We start from the raw sequence: 18,457 nt of genomic DNA, 5'->3' as shown, positions 1-18,457 counted from the left end.
TGACCTGTTTATGCCCAGCATGGTAATCCATCATCACAAAGAAATGGGTTTTGGAGATAATCCTTTCAGGCTATACAATAGCATTAATCCCCCCCCCCACCACCACCACCACCACCATCCCTCTTTAGGGACCCCTCACACAAACACTTTCTGCGGCAAAAAGTAAATCATCTCCCACATCTGGGTGTCTTGGAACACGTCCCATCACAACACAAAGGGAAGGGTTTTTACTCCCACTACTTCTTAACTCAGGAAAAGAACGGAGGATAGAGGTCTATCTGAGACCTCAGAAAACGCAACAAATTTGTAAGGGTCCAATGTACGGATGTAAAATGTTAACTGGTTAACCGATAAGCATCAGTCTTATTGGTAATTTAGTCAATTAATGTTTAAACTCCACTGCCCGCCAACTTCCGGGACTCTACAGCCACCCCGCATGTCCAGGGCTCCACTGCCGCCCCACATCCAGGGTCCCAGCTGCTGGTCCTGAACCCAGATCCTGGTTGCTGCCCCTCGCCTGGGGTCCTGTCTGTTGCCCCTTGCCTGGGGTCCTGGCTGCCGACCCGCGCCGAAAGTCCCAGATGCCAGTCCTGCACCCGTGGATTCAGAACTTTGGAACTATCTAAAGATTTGTCTGTGCTGTCATTGTCTATTCCAAGCAGAGGCTGTCCAAATGGATTTCTGGATGCTTTCACCTATGTTACCAGCAGCATGACAAACAACTTTCACCAGGGATCCGAACCCACTCTATGGTTATTATCAACCTCAGTAGCATTTCTCAACAATGTACCAATCATGGACATATGTAAAGCAGCCACGTGGGCTTCCGCATACATGTTTACAAAACACTATGTGATAGATCAGAGCTCAAGATCAGACGCATTGGTAGGACTCATAATCAATTACCCACTCAACTCTGAAGCCCCTTCCATCCAACGAGGGGCACTGCTCAATAGTCACCTGAAGTAGTGGTCCCACAGGGACACTCCTCAAAGAAGAAGAAGAAGAAAGTAACTGGGGATACTAGATAGTCACCAACAATGGCACGACATGGGGAGAGTGCATGCGTGACTCAGATGAGCACTGCTGCTGAAATTCTCTGCTCAAAGGTGCCGGGACACACCAACACCTGACGTGGAACACCCACAGGGACACCATTTAGAAGAATCTCAGTTGTTGCACAGTGTGAGGAACTTTCTCTTGGGAATCCCTGTACCAAAGGGAATGAGCCCCTGTACCAAGTGATGAAAGTTTTGGACTTGTGTTGAAAACAGGTGAAGGAAATGGCCTGGGGCAAACAAAGCAAGGGAGCCTGAGACCTGAAGTGGGCACCTGCTCATTCTTTAGGAATCCCAAGCTAGAGTTTCTGAGAGATAAAGGGTGAAAATTTCCCCCACCCCTCAATGTTCAGGCAGGAACTATCGCCATGGAAGTGAAAAATTGAGCAAAAGATGAGAAAAAAGCCAAAAATGTACAGAAGACACTAGAAAAAATCCCCAATGCACTCCAGATGTTCAAATCCTTCCATGAGCTCCAGTGGAGGAAGACTCTTGATTTCAGACTGTAACTCTGAGCCAGAGAAGCAGGAGGAGTTTTTTTTTCCCTGGACATGTTTCAAACCAGGAGGAGTAAAGTGGTGGCCAGCATGACAAAGTTTTGCTACCCACTACATTCCTCCATCAAAGATGTTAATGGGGAGAAACTCTAGGTAAAGGGGAAAGGATGCTTGGCATGTCCTGGAATTTTACAGTGTCCTAGGACCCAAAATTATGTTTGCATCATTCTTGTTGCTGATGCAATAATGGCATTTGTGGAAAATGGCAAGATAATTCTTGCAAAAGACTAGATGATGGAAGTAATCCTCAGAAGCGACTTCAAAACTTCTTCAGCTGCCCCCACGGCTCTCTAGCAACCACCAGTTTTACTGAGCCAAAATATTTATATTTAAAATGATATAAAATGCTTGCATCTCCAGATCTATGATGAATTCAAGTAAGTTGATGCAATAGAAGATATTCCTGGCTGTCATAATTATACCAGTTTATCTGTGGATTTCTTAAAGCTGCCAGCAAGAGTCATGGCAGCAAACTCAATGTCCAGGCACTAACTCTGGCTTCTGACCTGGGCAGCAAATTATTCATAGCAAATCCTCTGTGCCTTAAAAATCTGAGGAGGAAATGATTGATAAGGTGGTGGCTGACAATGTAGATAAGCCATAGTGTGAGCTATCTACTCTAATGAAGCCCTCAAAGGACTACAAGCTCTCCTACAAGCTCAAAGGATGACAAGCTCTCGTACAAAGGTAGAAGATCCTTTCATTCTTAACCCAAGGAGAGACTCTTCACATTCCAGGGGCAGAATCTGTGCACAAAACACCAGTAGAAGATTAGATTCAGTAACAGGATATATCCCTCATTAGTGTGACTGTTCAAGGGCCTGTTTCTTCCAAAAATAGGCAGGATATCTCACTTAAGTTTAGGGACCCTGTCAACTTCAGACACATGGATACCCTCACAGCTGTTATCTATTTCCCATTTAGCTTTGACAGGCAACGAGAAGTATCAAACTGTCTTGAAGAAATTGTGCTTCTCTTAGATCTGGGGCAATCGAGCCTGCCTCTCAAGACTCTGCTCCATATTTTTCATAAGAGAAAGATTAGGAGGAGTTTGGGGATGTCCTTGTTAGGAGGAGGATAAAATTTAGGATGGAGACTCCAGTGCCACTTTCACTGCAGTCTCTTGCAGAGACCTTCTTACATCATTGTAATTGTTCCAGATTTATACAGGCTCCAAGTATTTATTCAAACTTAATTTAATTTTCCTTGGTGTGAAAATTGGGTGTGAAATTTTGTGAAAACTGTTGGTTCATGTCGTGATTTCCAAAGGGTTGGAAATACTGCATAATATAACTTTTCATGGTATTTAAGTGAATTTACCTCTTGTCTCATCCAAAAGCAAGAGCCAAGAAAAGCAGAGATCCATGAACATTTAAAACAAAAACAGGAAATGGTTACTAAACTTTTCCAGAACCTAAATATGGTTTGGCTTTATGTTGTCCTCAAGTTTAGAGTGAAGGTTCTGTTGATTCTTAATCTGTCTGAAATATTTCACACATTCCTAAAAACTGAAATCTGTTTCCTGACTGACTACATTTTATATTTATATTTTCTTCCACTGATATATTATTGTAGAATTGTTGATGAATGCTAGGCTAATAGGAAGTACAAATAATATACTGAGAGAGATCCTCAAATTGTGTAAATTGTCATAGCTGATCTGAAATAAATGACAATTATGACAATTTATACCACCTGAAGATATGACCCATAAAGTATTACAAAGATATTGCAAACAGATAGGAAATTGGGGTAGTGTAGTCACATTTTAGGGCTATGAATGCTTTTAGTTTTTCTTTAAATACAAAGCAAAAGCGTGGTCCTAAATGACCTGGTGGTGTATGGGTTTTGCATTGCAGACAATTATCATGTGTTACAAAAAATACCCCAAATGTAAATTAACCTGGTTCAGCTATTGCCTATTTCAATGTTGTCCATAAATATAGATTGAGAAGATGTTAAGCACTGTGGGTGATTGTGTCCAATACAAAGAAGAAGTAAAAAGTGCCCTAGAAGAACTAATTACCAACTCAAAAGAAGCCCAAGTAGAGGCTGAAAAAATCTTAGATACAGAAAGCTTATTACAGGCTCAACAACTGCTTTTGCATCATCAGGTAGGACAACTGGGCATACCCAGATTTGATATGTTATGTGGCGTTTGTGTCATTGACAAGCATAGAGTGTTTGTGTGGCTTCTCCTATGGTGTACTGCAGTGTATTTAATATGACAACATCAGGTAAAAAGTATAGCCCCAGCATAGGGAAATAGTGCCTCTGTATGAGTGATGGGAGAGAGCTCTCCCATCGACAAAATAAATCAGCTCAACGAGCGACATAGCACTGTGCACATGAGCGCTTATGCTGGCAAAACTTATGTCGCTTGGGGGTGTGTGTATTTTTCAGACCCCGGAGCAACAAAAGTGCTAATGTAGACATGGCCTAAGTGATACTAGTTTATAATGATGTAATTTATTTTGTCTTGAAATAAAGAGACCTTTATTTTCAAACCTGGGTGCCCTAAATAAAAATAGCCAGATTTTCAGTGGAGATGAGCACTTGCAGCTCTTGTTGAATTCACTTGAGTTCCAGACCTTCTGAAAATCAGACCATTTTTATTTAGGTGCCAAAGTTTGAAATTTTTGACAAGTGCACTCTACAAGTATTACTATTTTTAAAGGCTAAGATTCTGATCTGATCGTTGTGAGCATAATTGGAGGAATTATTTACACCAGTCATTTTTTCCAGTACTGTGCCTCCAGTAACAGAATTTGGTTTTATGACTTTATATTGCCATGGTTCAATTAACCCAATGTTTGAATTTGCATAATTAATATTTTTAATATTGTGGAGCAGATTCTGCCTTAACTTACACGAGTGTATGTAACTGAAAGCAGAATTTGTCCTTAATATTCTGGCTGGGTATGTATGTAAAACTATAAAAAACTGTTTTGTGTAGTTTACATTAATTGATACGTAATGCAAGATGTCATATTTTCACCAAATCAGGTGCTGACTGCAGTAACAGGTTCTTATTTTAACTGATTGCAGGTAAACAGAATTAAAAACATGTTTTTTTTAATCTTAACAGACAGTGGACCCAGTTATGCAATAGTTACACATATCACTGTTTTCAGTCATAACAACAAGTACTACTACTACTACTATTAGTCATAAATAAAGGTTGGGGGTTGTGTTCTGTCACAGACTGTAGAACAAGGCTGTATTGTGTAACAGTCACTCTGGGGCTTCCTAAATAAGAATCACATTATTGTCATTGTCGGTGCACGGTGTAAATGGTGTTTATTAATCTGTGTTTCTGCACAGTTGGATGTGCCTTGTTGTCTAACCAGAGGATGCTGTGTTGTAGCTCTGATTCTGTACAGCGCGTGTCATATTTGTAATAACTACATCTGTGTAATAGTTGCTGTATGTGCTGGTGTTTTAAGGCTCCGCAAACCTGAGCCAATCTGAGAGAGGCAGGAGGAGGAGCACTACTCACAGGGACTTGGCAGATTTATGCTTGCAGAAGCCAGGAAGAGTCATGGGTGAAATTTTCACCCTGTCCTGTCCCCTGTATGGCAGATGGGGGCAGTGGTACAAGTGGGGTCTTTAAAAGCCCTGGAACTGGCCAGAAGAGAACTGAGACAGACAGCTGCAGGCTGCCTTCTGAGGATTCCTTCACAAACCCCAGCAAAGGGACATGTAAAGTCAGGGCAGAAAAGGTGGGGGAGTAGCACTGTATGTAAGGGAGCAGTATGACTGCTCAGAGCTCCAGTACGAAACTGCAGAAAAACCTGAGTGTCTCTGGATTAAGTTTAGAAGTGTGAGCAACAAGAGTGATGTAGTGGTGGGAGTCTGCTATAGACCACCGGACCAGGGGGATGAGGTAGATGAGGCTTTCTTCCGGCAGCTCACGGAAGCTACTAGATCGCATTCCCTGATTCTCATGGGTGACTTTAATTTTCCTGATATCTGCTGGGAGAGCAATACAGCAGTGCATAGACAATCCAGGAAGTTTTTGGAAAGCATAGGGGACAATTTCCTTGTGCAAGTGCTAGAGGAGCCAACTAGGGGGGAGCTTTTCTTGACCTGCTGCTCACAAACCGGGAAGAATTAGTGGGGGAAGCAAAAGTGGACGGGAATCTGGGAGGCAGTGACCATGAGTTGGTTCAGTTCAGGATCCTGACACAGGGAAGAAAGGTAAGCAGCAGGATACGGACCCTGGACTTCAGGAAAGCAGACTTTGACTCCCTCAGGGAACGGATGGGTAGGATCCCCTGGGGGACTAACATGAAGGGGAAAGGAGTCCAGGAGAGCTGGCTGTATTTCAAGGAATCCCTGTTGAGGTTACAGGGACAAACCATCCCGATGTGTAGAAAGAATAGTAAATATGGCAGGCGACCAGCTTGGCTTAACGGTGAAATCCTAGTGGATCTTAAGCATAAAAAAGAAGCTTACAAGAAGTGGAAGGTTGGACATATGACCAGGGAAGAGTATAAAAATATTGCTCGGGCATGTAGGAATGAAATTAGGAGGGCCAAATCGCACCTGGAGCTGCAGCTAGTGAGAGATGTTAAGAGTAACAAGAAGGGTTTCTTCAGGTATGTTGGCAACAAGAAGAAAGCCAAGGAAAGTGTGGGCCCCTTACTGAATGAGGGAGGCAACCTAGTGACAGAGGATGTGGAAAAAGCTAATGTACTCAATGCTTTTTTTGCCTCTGTCTTCACGAACAAGGTCAGTTCCCAGACTGCTGCGCTGGGCATCACAACATGGGGAATAGATGGCCAGCCCTCTGTGGAGAAAGAGGTGGTTAGGGACTATTTAGAAAAGCTGGACGTGCACAAGTCCATGGGGCCGGACGAGTTGCATCCGAGAGTGCTAAAGGAACTGGTGGCTGTGATTGCAGAGCCATTGGTCATTATCTTTGAAAACTCGTGGCAAACGGGGGAAGTCCCGGATGACTGGAAAAAGGCTAATGTAGTGCCCATCTTTAAAAAAGGGAAGAAGGAGGATCCTGGGAACTACAGGCCAATCAGCCTCACCTCGGTCCCCGGAAAAATCATGGAGCAGGTCCTCAAGGAATCAATCCTGAAGCACTTACATGAGAGGAAAGTGATCAGGAACAGTCAGCATGTATTCACCAAGGGAAGGTCATGCCTGACTAATCTAATCGCCTTCTGTGATGAGATTACTGGTTCTGTGGATGAAGGGAAAGCAGTGGATGTATTGTATCTTGACTATAGCAAAGATTTTGACACGGTCTCCCACAGTATTCTTGTCAGCAAGTTAAAGAAGTATGGGCTGGATGAATGCACTATAAGGTGGGTAGAAAGCTGGCTAGATTGTCGGGCTCAACGGGTAGTGATCAATGGCTTCATGTGTAGTTGGCAGCCAGTGTCAAGTGGAGTGCCCCAGGGGTCGGTCCTGGGGCCGGTTTTGTTCAATATCTTCATAAATGATCTGGAGGATGCTGTGGATTGCACTCTCAGCAAATTTGCGGATGATACTAAATTGGGAGGAGTGGTAGATATGCTGGAGGGCAGGGATAGGATACAGAGGGACCTAGACAAATTGGAGGATTGGGCCAAAAGAAATCTGATGAGGTTCAATAAGGATAAGTGCAGGGTTCTGCACTTAGGATGGAAGAACCCAATGCACAGCTACAGACTAGGGACCGAATGGCTAGGCAGCAGTTCTGCGGAAAAGGACCTAGGGGTGACAGTGGACGAGAAGCTGGATATGAGTCAGCAGTGTGCCCTTGTTGCCAAGAAGGCCAATGGCATTTTGGGATGTATAAGTAGGGGCATAGCGAGCAGATCGAGGGACGTGATCGTCCCCCTCTGTTCGACATTGGTGAGGCCTCATCTGGAGTACTGTGTCCAGTTTTGGGCCCCACACTACAAGAAGGATGTGGATAAATTGGAGAGAGTCCAGCGAAGGGCAACAAAAATGATTAGGGGTCTGGAACACATAACTTATGAGGAGAGGCTGAGGGAGCTGGGATTGTTTAGCCTGCAGAAGAGAAGAATGAGGGGGGATTTGATAGCTGCTTTCAACTACCTGAGAGGTGGTTCCTGAGAGGATGGTTCTAGACTATTCTCAGTGGTGGAAGAGGACAGGACAAGGAGTAATGGTCTCAAGTTGCAGTGGGGGAGGTTTAGGTTGGATATTAGGAAAAACTTTTTCACTAGGAGGGTGGTGAAACACTGGAATGCGTTGCCTAGGGAGGTGGTGGAATCTCCTTCCTTAGAAGTTTTTAAGGTCAGGCTTGACAAAGCCCTGGCTGGGATGATTTAATTGGGGATGGGTCCTGCTTTTGAGCAGGGGGTTGGACTAGATGACCTCCTGAGGTCCCTTCCAACCCTGATATTCTATGATTCTATGTAGGAGGCAGGGCTGGAGGTGGGTGAGACACCCATATGCAAGGGGGTGGAGCTTTGGCATTTGCTGTTTTCTCACTGTGTGGGTGTACAGTGTGCTTCCCTCAGTGCTGCTCTGCATCTGGCGAGTGGCACAGAGAAGGAGCAGGGCTACTGCCATATCCACACCACAACCAAAGGTGCTCTGGAGCCTGGGGGTAGTGAAGCAGAATGAGCCAGCCTCCAGCCATTACTCACTACTTTGCAGCCAGCTTAGGGGTGCCTCCTGTGGGGGTGCACAAGCGGGACAAAAAGGCTCCATGTGTCCTCACCCTCTGACCATACTTCTATTCAGGGAGGAGATAGTGCAGCCCTTTGTCTATTATACCCCTTGTATAGATATACACATACAGAAAATTGTGAGTGTGTTTCTGGTGTGCCTGTTTTCAACACTGAACTAAGAAACATTTAAATTTGTATCAATCCTCCTGAATAAATGCTTCTAGCAAAGGACAAAGAGGCTCTGTGCAAAGCGGCAAGATGTGCAACAGCAGATTGCGCGAGCTAAGCAGCTGCAGATCGAAGGAGGACTGCCTAGCACAGTGCAAGAAGATTTACAGAAGCTGGAAGGTACATTAGAAAACATGCAGCAGAATATGGAGAAACGGGAAGAAAAATTACAGGTGAGTGTTCTGCATGTAACATTACAGAAATGAGTATCCTGTATTCTATTTTCCCAGTTTTTCATGTAATTTAGTTAAAGGGTTGACAACTTTCTACTTCTTCCAGTAGTAACAGGTCAATGCCCTTTTCTTTAACTTGCTCTTGTATCCGTCTGATGAGAGGTGCGTTTGCTCCACATTTTAACATTTTTAACAAACTTGTGATCAGTTTCTCACCTTTGAAACTTAGTATGTGGGAACTTCACAGTCAGAACCCATCCATCCCTCCTGATACTTTTCTCTCCGTGTTTGAGCCAAATGTGGGAACCCTTATGGATTATACTACATCATTTAATTTTTTACTAGCTTGTAGCTCAGTCCTAATTGACAATGTTAATTCTCATTTAATAGACAAAATGCCTATGAATTAGCTTTTAGATGGGGATTATGTGGCACATTTATTCATGAAGGATGACACTGCACTGTAGTGAAATTATTTTGGTTGCATTCAATAATAATACCTATCACATATACAGCACTGCACAAACAGTTAAGCCTCACAGCTGCCATATGAAATATCCTAATTTCACAGATGGGAAAACAGAGGCACAGAGAAGTGAGCTGTAGCTCACAAAAGCTTATGCTCGAATAAATTTGTTAGTCTCTAAGGTGCCACAAGTACTCCTTTTTTTTAGAGAAATTAAATGACTCACAGAGCAAATCACTGACTCCCTCCTGATTCCCAACCCTAAACTCAATTCACCAGACTACACCCTCCCTTCAGATTTTACTGCTCAAGGGTGATCGTGCCATTGGATTTGTCACTTTGCTTGGAGGCTTAAAGACACCACAGTTATTTCCTGTGTTATGATAGGTTAAAACTATATGATTGACATTGCAAAGTATTAGAAGACGTCTTAATTGTAATTATTGGTGGAAGCAAATTAGGATATTTCTAAAAGGGCCCACCTTCTGCCAATTTTTAATAGGGGCTTGAGTTTATTTCAGAAACTTGACATTTCAAGGAAATATTCATTACACTGAAGATACTAGGTTGGGTTCCAAACTTGGAGTAGCTAATAATCAAATGCCACATGTTAACCAAAATTTATATTAGATAAACAGAACAGATAGCTCTTATATTCAGCTTGGTATTAATATAATTACCTTTTTGCCTGTGTAGTTTTTTTTAACCAAAACGTTTTCTAATTCTATAGGTATCATTGAGCAGAGATCCAGTCCTTCCACCTTTACTTATATAGCCTTGAGGCTTTAGTAGGTTCAGATTTATGCTTAAAATCCAGAGAGAAACTAGAAACAAGTACTAGAGAGAACTGTGCTTTTCTATACAACAGAACAGAACAGAACATGTGCCAGGGACCAACCAGACCTTAACTGTCTCCTAGATGGTTGTGTCTGTAACTGGGGTTCTGAGAGGGAAAAAAATGATGTGTTTTGCATTTAGGTCTGTAACCTTTGACCTCCTTCAGTAATTTATAACCAAACTCTTTTCTGTTGTTGTCTTTTTTATGTGTAGGTCACAGTAAACAAATGGGAGCAGTTTGAAAGAGACAAAGAAACAGTAGTCAAATATCTTAAGCAAGCAAGCTCTGCACTTGAACGCATCTTAAGCTTTAGCAGTTTAGAGAGCCTCTCATCAGAACTGGATCAGACAAAGGTATAAATGCCACTGTGTAAAGTAGTGGAATTGTGACAATGTTCTGTCTTATTTATTAATAAGTAATGTGAAAAGTTGTTTTTTGATCTCTGTATGGTTCTCCATGAATGAGAGAGACCAGGTAGGTGAGGTCATATCTTTTAATGGACCTACTTCTGTTGGTGGAGGGGACAAACTTTTGAGCTATAACTCTTTCAAGCTCCCATTAATGTCTGTGGAAGCTGTGCATGCAGGTTGGAGACAAAATAGTGCCTTCAGCAGTTAAATTATAATTTCACCACTGAAATGAATATATCTGCCAGTGAAGCACATATATGGAGAGTAAAGTAGTTGCCTGAGCTTTACTATTTTACTCAATACAAGTATTATAAATATAAGGGTAGATATAAACAAAAATATTCACTTTCCTGCTACGCTGCCTGGAGATCAGGTAGCTGATTTGTGTTTCTTCTTTACGGTGTGCACAGCAACAGCCTGTTATTGCAAGTAATTTTGAAGTCAGTAGACCTCAAAAGTTGATTTTTTTTCTCACATTCAGCATAACACTACACTAGTTAATTTCCTTTTTCTTTCTCTAGCTCCTCTTTCCGTTTTCTTTCTACTCTTCCTCTGGTGTTGACAACACAACTCATATTATCTGAAGCCCGATCCTTTTCCTATTTTGATGTCAATCAGAGCTTTGGTACTGACTTTAAATGGGGGCAGGTTCGGGCCCATAGTGCTTGCTTTTTTTCCTAGCTAAGTGTATTGTTTTTCCTCAATGCTTATACCTTTCCCTGTTGACAATGATGCCAAATTGTATCTAAATCTGGTCAATCTAGCAATCCACCATTATCTTGTATGAAAGGAAATAATGCTAAAGAGAGAAAAAAACGAAGCTAAAAGCTACATAAAGCTATACATCCACCTGTATATTTAGGAGTGATAGCACCCAAAAGATATTAAATGCGAATACTATCCTAGACACACTGCCCTCTGCAATTTCAATAGTAAAACTGCTTCACAGTGCGTCTAGTACACTGATTTTTAACTGAGTACATTGAAATATTATTGTCATATCATATCAAACTAGGTTCTTGCCTTAGTTTGATTGGAATAGTTAACTAAAATGAGCATTTGTTAATGGAAATGTGAAAATAAAAAGGTTCTGAGTTCTTACACATACCACAAATAAATATGAATAATCATGGGAACAGCCTCTCTCCCCACAGGGGAAGAAAAAACAATAATTTTAGGATCAGGAAATGTTTTACATTTTTTTTATAATAACTATGATGCCTCTTTACAGGAACTTGCTAAACAGACTATAGCCATTGCAGCACAGGCTGAGAATCTTGTGAAGAACTCCTCTGAGATACAGCTGGGCTCAAAGAACAAGCAATCGCTTCAACAGCAGGCCAAGTCAATCCAGGAACAAGTGAAAAAAGTGGAAGTTACCCTTGAAGAAGAGTATGTTCTTAACAAGTCCTAGTATTTCCTCTGGCATAAGAATGTAGCTGATTTTTACATAACATTGTCAACATTTCATGTTAAGTCTCAAAGGGCACTGTAAATTTCAGCTTTCCATGGGATAATAACCAGGAGAATAGTACTAACCATTGCCGAGAACACAAATACCTACCAATAAAGAAAATAGTGGCTTGATAATACAAAGTAACTACAATGATTCCAGGCATATTTAACAGATAGAATTTTTTATTTCTAAGCCACAGGCCCAATCTTGTGAATTAGTCATGTTCTTCAGGCACTAGAGCCTTTTTAAAGCTATACCGTTACCATGCTTGTCTCACATTTTTCCTACTTTTTCCACAGGAATATGTCAAGAAGTGCCTTTATCTTAGTGAATGCCCCAATTTGATTTTCACTGGCAATGCAATAAGTATTTCTGCTCTTGAAAATAAGAAAAGGTTTGCCAAAATTCGGGTAAAAATGGAAGGATCAAGATCCATGGAAATACTGAGAAAATCCTGAAAAATAAATGTGACATTTTGCATTTATAAAAATATAATGCATTTTCACAAGTTGTGAATATTTCATTTGGGCAGTGACATTTAGTGAAACTCTGTTTTGGTAGATTCACATATTTCTGGATGTTAGTACCAAAAACTCTTATCAAGCCCAGCTATGGGGGCCTGAGTACAGGTGAAGCTGGCATTCAGTGTCAAACAATATTGGTTGCACCATGTTGTGATCTCAACAATTTCTTTAGAATTTAAGTAGGACTGTCAAGTGATTTAAAAAATTAATCGTGATTAATCACGTGATTCAAAAATTAAACACGCAATTAATCATGCGATTAATCGCACTATTAAAAAATAATGGAATGCCATTTATTTTAATATTTTTAGATGTTTTCTACATTTTCAAATATATTGATTTCAGTTATAACAGAATAGAAAGTGTACAGTGCTCACTTTATATTTATTTTTATTACAAATATTTGCACTGTAAAAAACAAAAGAAATAGTATTTTTCAATTCACCTAATACAAGTACTGTAGTGCAATCTCTTTATCATGGAAGTTGAACTTACAAATGTAGAATTATGTACAGAAAATAACTGTATTCAGAAATAAAACAAAACTTTTCAAGCCTACAAGTCCACTCACTTATATTTCTTGTTCAGCCAATCGCTCAGAAAACAAATTTGTTTACATTTGCAGGAGATAATGTTGCCTGCTTCTTGTTCACAATGTCACCTGAAAGTGAGAACAGGCATTCTCATGGTGCTGTTGTAGCCGGCGTCGCAAGATATTTACGTGCCAGATGTGCTAAAGATTTATATGTCCCTTTATGCTTCAACCATCATTCCAGGGGATGTGTCCATGCTGATGACGGGTTCTGCTCGATACCAATCCAAAGCAGTGCAGACCGACGCATGTTCATTTTCATCATCATCTGACTCAGGTGCCACCGCTTTTTTGGTGGTTCGGGTTCTGTAGTTTCTGCATCGGAGTGTTTCTCTTTTTTAAGACTTCTGAAAGCATACTCTACACTAGTGGTTCTCCAAGTGGGTCCGCTGTTCAGGGAAAGCCCCTGGCAGGCCGGACTAGTTTGTTTACCTGAAGCGTCCTCAGCTTAGGCTGATCGCGGTTCCCACTGGCCGCGGTTTGCCGCTCCAGGTCAATGGGGGCTGTGGGAAGGGCGGCCAGCAGGTCCCTTGGCCCACTTCGCTTCCTGCAGCCCCCATTGGCCTGGAGCAGTGAACCGCGGCCAGTGGGAGCCGCGATCGGCCGAACCTGTGGATGCGGCAGGTAAACAAACCGGTCCGGCGCGCCAGGGGCTTTCCCTGAACAAGCGGCGGACTGGCTTTGAGAACCACTGCTCTATACCTCATCCCTCTCAGGTTTTGGAAGGCACTTCCGATGCTTAAACCTTATGTCGAGAGCTGTAGCTATCTTTCGAAATCTCACATTGGTACCTTCTTTGTGTTTTGTCAAATCTGCAGCGAAAGTGTTCTTAAAATGAACAAACGTGCTGAGTCATTATCCAGAAATACTATAACATGCAATATATGGCAGAATGCAGGAGAAAAAGAGCCAGAGACATACAGTTCTTCCCCCAAAGAGTCTAGTCACAAATTTAATTAACTCATTCTTTTTTCAATGAGTGTCATCAGCATGGAAGCATGTGCTCTGGAGTGGTGGCCGAAGTATGAAGGGGCATACGAATGTTTAGCATATCTAGCACATAAATACCTTGCAGTGCCAGCTACAAAAGCTCCATGCAAACACCTGTTCTCACTCTCTGGTGACATTGTACATAAGAAGTGGGCATCATTATCTCTCGTAAATGTAAACAAACTTGTTTTTCTGAGTGATTGGCTGAACGAGAAGTAGGACTGAGTGGACTTGCAGGCTCTAAAGTTTTGCATTGTTTTGTTTTTGAGTACAGATATGTAACCAAAAAGAATCTACATTTGTAAGTTACACTTTCACGATAAAGACATTGTACTACAGTACTTGTATGAGGTGAATTGAAAAATACTGTTTCTTTTGTTTATCATTTTTACAGTGCAAATATTTCTAATCAAAAGTAATAATATAAAGTGATCACTATACACTTTGTATTCTGTGTTGTAATTGAAATCAATATATTTGAAAATGTAGAAACACATGAAAAATATTTAATACATTTCTATTGGTATTCTATTGTTTAACAGTGTAATTAAAACTGCAATTAGTAGCAATTAAATTTTTAATCGGGATTAATTTTTTTTAGTTAATCGCATGAGCTAACTGCGATTAATCAACAGCCCTACATTTAAGCTTTCATTAAACATATGCATTTCTGAGCATAGTGTACCAGATCCTCAGCTAGTACAAATCTGTGTTGCTCCATTTACTTCAGTGGAACTACGATGATTTATCCAGTTGATCCACTGGTTGTAAAGATAAACTTCCAAGTACATCCCAGACCCATGCTGCCTTACTGGAGTTACCCTTGGGTTGAATTTGCCCCAGTTGTTCCAAGAAGTAAGATCTGTTCCTGTCCATCTCAGTGGTTGCCTAACCAAAGGCAACTGAAATGCCAACATTGTTGGCTATTTCATTATTGATCATTATCCAGCTACTCTGAAATTTTGGGAAGAGCTTGATTATAGTTCAACTGCTTTTTCTTCTCAGTGTGAATCCTGATCCCAACAGCTACTATAGCATGTATTTGGCTATTAGCAATTTCATTCTTTATACACTCCCTCACTAAAATGTGTGAAATACTATAGTCATTTATTGTCAAATATTCTGTCATTTTCTACTTAATAATTGACTTGCTAGTGTGATTTTTACCACCATCATTGAGCAGGCCACCATTGTCCTTTGATTCCAAAGACTCTGAGTAGCCCCTTACTGCCAGTGATATATATTCATTTTTGTTTTTAATAATGTGGCATCATTTTATAAAGCCTTGCAGAAAGCTAGACAGTTTGGCCATATTCCCATGCAGCCTAGGTTTGGAATAGATTTTCATTTGGAAGTAAAATCATGTAATATGTGTGTGGTACTGTGATAGAACAGGGCTTCTTTACCCAATAGCCATAACTTCTTCCTGCAAAACATGCATGTCTGTATAACTGGACATTAGAATGAGATGAACCTGCAAAACATGTATTTTACATTGAAGTGAATATTTTGCATATACGGTCATGGGGTGGCTCATGCACACTGCAGAATAGCAGTGCCAGCAGTTAGAAATGTTGCCCCATAGATATGTATTGAAGATGTCCTCCTAAACACTGCAGGTCTCACACACTGCTCTTCTATGGGAAAACCTTCAGGAGGAGAAAAAAGAATAGCAGCTCTGCATGGTCAGCTACACAGCAAAACTGACACACATTCTTTTTGTGCTCATAGATTTGTAGCTGAGCAGAGGGGACAGAGAGATGTCCTTGAAATACTGCAGATCTCAAGGAATCATAAGGAAATCATACCCCAGTTGCTCAGTGTTCTGATTCCTGTATTCTGATCCCCCAGCCCTCTTCCTCCTGGCATCATGATACGTATTGCCACCTTATCTGAGTGTAATGCCGACAAACCCTTGTCACCGTTGGCTGGGATCAAACCTGGTACCTCTGGAGTTTAATGCATGACCCTTTCCCGCCTGAGCTAAAAAATGCATACCTCTTAGCTAAGACTGTAGCAGGCTCATCAGTCTAGAGCTGGTCTAGCTGTCACTAGAGGGGGACAGAGTGCCACACCAAGCAAACATGGGTTACATACTTCCTCTAGCTGGAGATGCACATCCTGAGCTTCAGAGACTTCCCAGTTAATATTCTGGATGAGCCCCCACTTGTAACACTGACAGACTCTGGTCGTCATCAGCTGAGATCAAACCTGGGACCACTGGAGCTTAATGCATGACCTTCTACTGCCTGACAAAAAGACAAACCTCTCTTAGCCAAGGCAGAAGCCGGTTAATTACTCACTAGCTGATCTAGCTGCCACTAGAGGAGACAGAGTGCCACAGCAAGCCGGCCTGGGTTTCATAAGCACTGTCATGTTCTTTGAGCGGAGCAGAAGCTATGGCCAAGGAGTTACTTTTGGTATACCCGGGGGGGGGCGTATGAGAGAAAGGAGAAGGGTGCTTCTTGTGTGAAGCCTTGGACCCGAACCAAGCACAATCTCTTCCTGTTTTAACACATCTAAAATGTACATTTATGGGCAAAAAAATATTTTGGACCAAGCTCAGGCTTCATCAGTTTTCTGTTCTTTCACTTGACGTTAACTCTTTGCTTGAGAAAAAAACAGCTACTTGCAAGGTTGGCAGATTGTTGTTTATAGCACAAGAGAATAAAACAGTCAGTCCTCACTGATCACATGCAGAGCTACAGTATACTGGTCTTAGCCATTTTGCTGTAAAATAATTCAGACCCCTTTATTTTTAGGGATCTGGTACAGCCATATAATGTTTATATTCCACACAATATTGTGTGTATATGGTGCCTGGATTGTTTCTCTTTGTTATTTCTTGCTTTCATGTATTCCTTGATACACAGATTTTACACTTACTCATATTGTGTGTACCACTATTGAGATTAATGGAATTGTGCAAAGTCCGATCTGACTTTGATCCAAAAGACACATGTACATTCTCTAAAAACATTTTTTTGAAAATACAAACTGCCTGTAATTTGGATAAGTAGTATTTTTAATTAGACCTCGAAAGAAAAGTTTCACTATATTAAACTGTTTGTTTTCTCTACTTAATTTGGTTAATTTTAGTATTAAAACCATGGAAATGGTGAAAAGCAAGTGGGATCATTTTGGCAATAATTTTGAAGCTCTGTCCATCTGGATAACTGAAAAAGAAAAAGAACTGGATACCCTGGAAACATCATCATCTCCCTTGGATATGCAAACCAGCCAAATGAAGGTGATTGGTTCACATGTTACATTAAGCATTAAAACCTTGTTTCTCTCTCTCTCTCTCTCTCTCTCTTTTTCCCTAGTGGCTGCAAGGGCGAGGAACAGACATTTGACTCGAGTTTCAGAGCCACAATGATGTAAAGATGTTACACTTTGTATACAAATATATCAAGCTCAAAGATTTGGCAAGAGCTAAAGGAAAAACATTATAGGCTGGTTTCTCTGTTAGTGGCTATTTATACCTACAAAGCCTTCATTGTATGTAATATTAAAACATTTTAATGAATGCATAGTTTTTTTTCTTTTTTTGGATGAAGCTCACTGACTTACCAAATAGTCATGTAGCATGTTTATACAGAGTGTAGAAAGCCTTTGTATTGTAAAATGTACATCAGTCAGTGGCTATAGCACCTTATTTTATAGCACCTGATGTTCTGTGTGTCTTTTATGCTGAAATAATAAAGGAACTAGTGTGCTCACTAGCTTGTGCACCCATAGACCTTTATTGCTACAGTATTTACAGAATTCCAAATTGTCTGTACAGTATTGTAGGTACACGTTTTCTCCTAGTTCATTTATTGGCCTCAGAGATGCCTAGTACCTCCAAAAGCTGCATTTAGTCAAAAATACGCTGTCAGTTCCAAGGATCACTTTACATCACCCTTCAAAATATAATAGGTATGTCTTCTCAACCTGCATGTGCTCATGGGTGCAAAGTTCCCAAAATGTAATTTTCTATAAACCCTTTAACTCTGCAATGGCTTGCAGTTAGGCTGCTGCAGGCTGTTGCAATATATTTTGAAAGGTTCCCAAGTCAGATTTGATTCAGGTGACTGGAAGAGTTTCTTGACAGAATATTAATTTCTGAAGTTGTGATCATATTAACATATACTAAATAAATGAAATCATCTATCTCTTGGTTGCAGCGGTGAAAAATAGAACACTGCTTGAATTCTTGCCTTGTCATTAAAGCAATGTTTCTAAAAAACTCAAGAGTAAAATTAATATCTCTGTGTTTTTCACAGAGATACATTAAATCATACATCCCTATTTGTTAGCAGCTACTAGATAGAACCCCAATGTTCAATGACTCTGATGGAGAAAATTGAGCACATCTGAATTACACATGACATGTTATAATTTAGAAGCTATGTCCCTGAACTGGTTATTCTGCATGAAGCCTAACAGACTTGTGCAAATACATCGTGGTTCATCCATGCAGATCTGATTGGAGAATTGATACCTATTTGTGTGCTGTGCTTGAAGAGATTAGCAATGACT

The 18,457-nt window shown here is 40.9% G+C and overlaps 1 protein-coding gene and 1 long non-coding RNA gene across 14 annotated transcripts in view; one reads left to right on the top strand and one right to left on the bottom strand.

Annotated features, from left to right (window-relative positions):
* SYNE1 (spectrin repeat containing nuclear envelope protein 1) overlaps positions 1-18,457 on the top strand; it is a 499,708-nt gene that overhangs the window by 188,550 nt on the left and 292,701 nt on the right. For all 13 annotated transcript variants that reach the window (XM_075126812.1, XM_075126813.1, XM_075126818.1 and 10 more), the window contains 5 exons: positions 3,562-3,729; positions 8,481-8,657; positions 10,174-10,314; positions 11,603-11,763; positions 17,033-17,183. In XM_075126812.1, coding sequence (XP_074982913.1) covers positions 3,562-3,729; positions 8,481-8,657; positions 10,174-10,314; positions 11,603-11,763; positions 17,033-17,183 — 798 coding nt within the window. The remainder of the gene's footprint in view (positions 1-3,561; positions 3,730-8,480; positions 8,658-10,173; positions 10,315-11,602; positions 11,764-17,032; positions 17,184-18,457) is intronic.
* LOC125634047 (uncharacterized) overlaps positions 1-18,457 on the bottom strand; it is a 69,575-nt gene that overhangs the window by 3,757 nt on the left and 47,361 nt on the right. The window lies entirely within an intron of this gene.

The sequence above is a fragment of the Caretta caretta genome, chromosome 3 (genome assembly GCF_965140235.1).
Source record: "Caretta caretta isolate rCarCar2 chromosome 3, rCarCar1.hap1, whole genome shotgun sequence".
In the NCBI taxonomy this organism is placed as follows: Eukaryota; Metazoa; Chordata; order Testudines; family Cheloniidae; genus Caretta; species Caretta caretta.
Note: the sequence above shows the minus strand (reverse complement) of the source record. Positions and strands in the feature narration are given on the sequence as shown.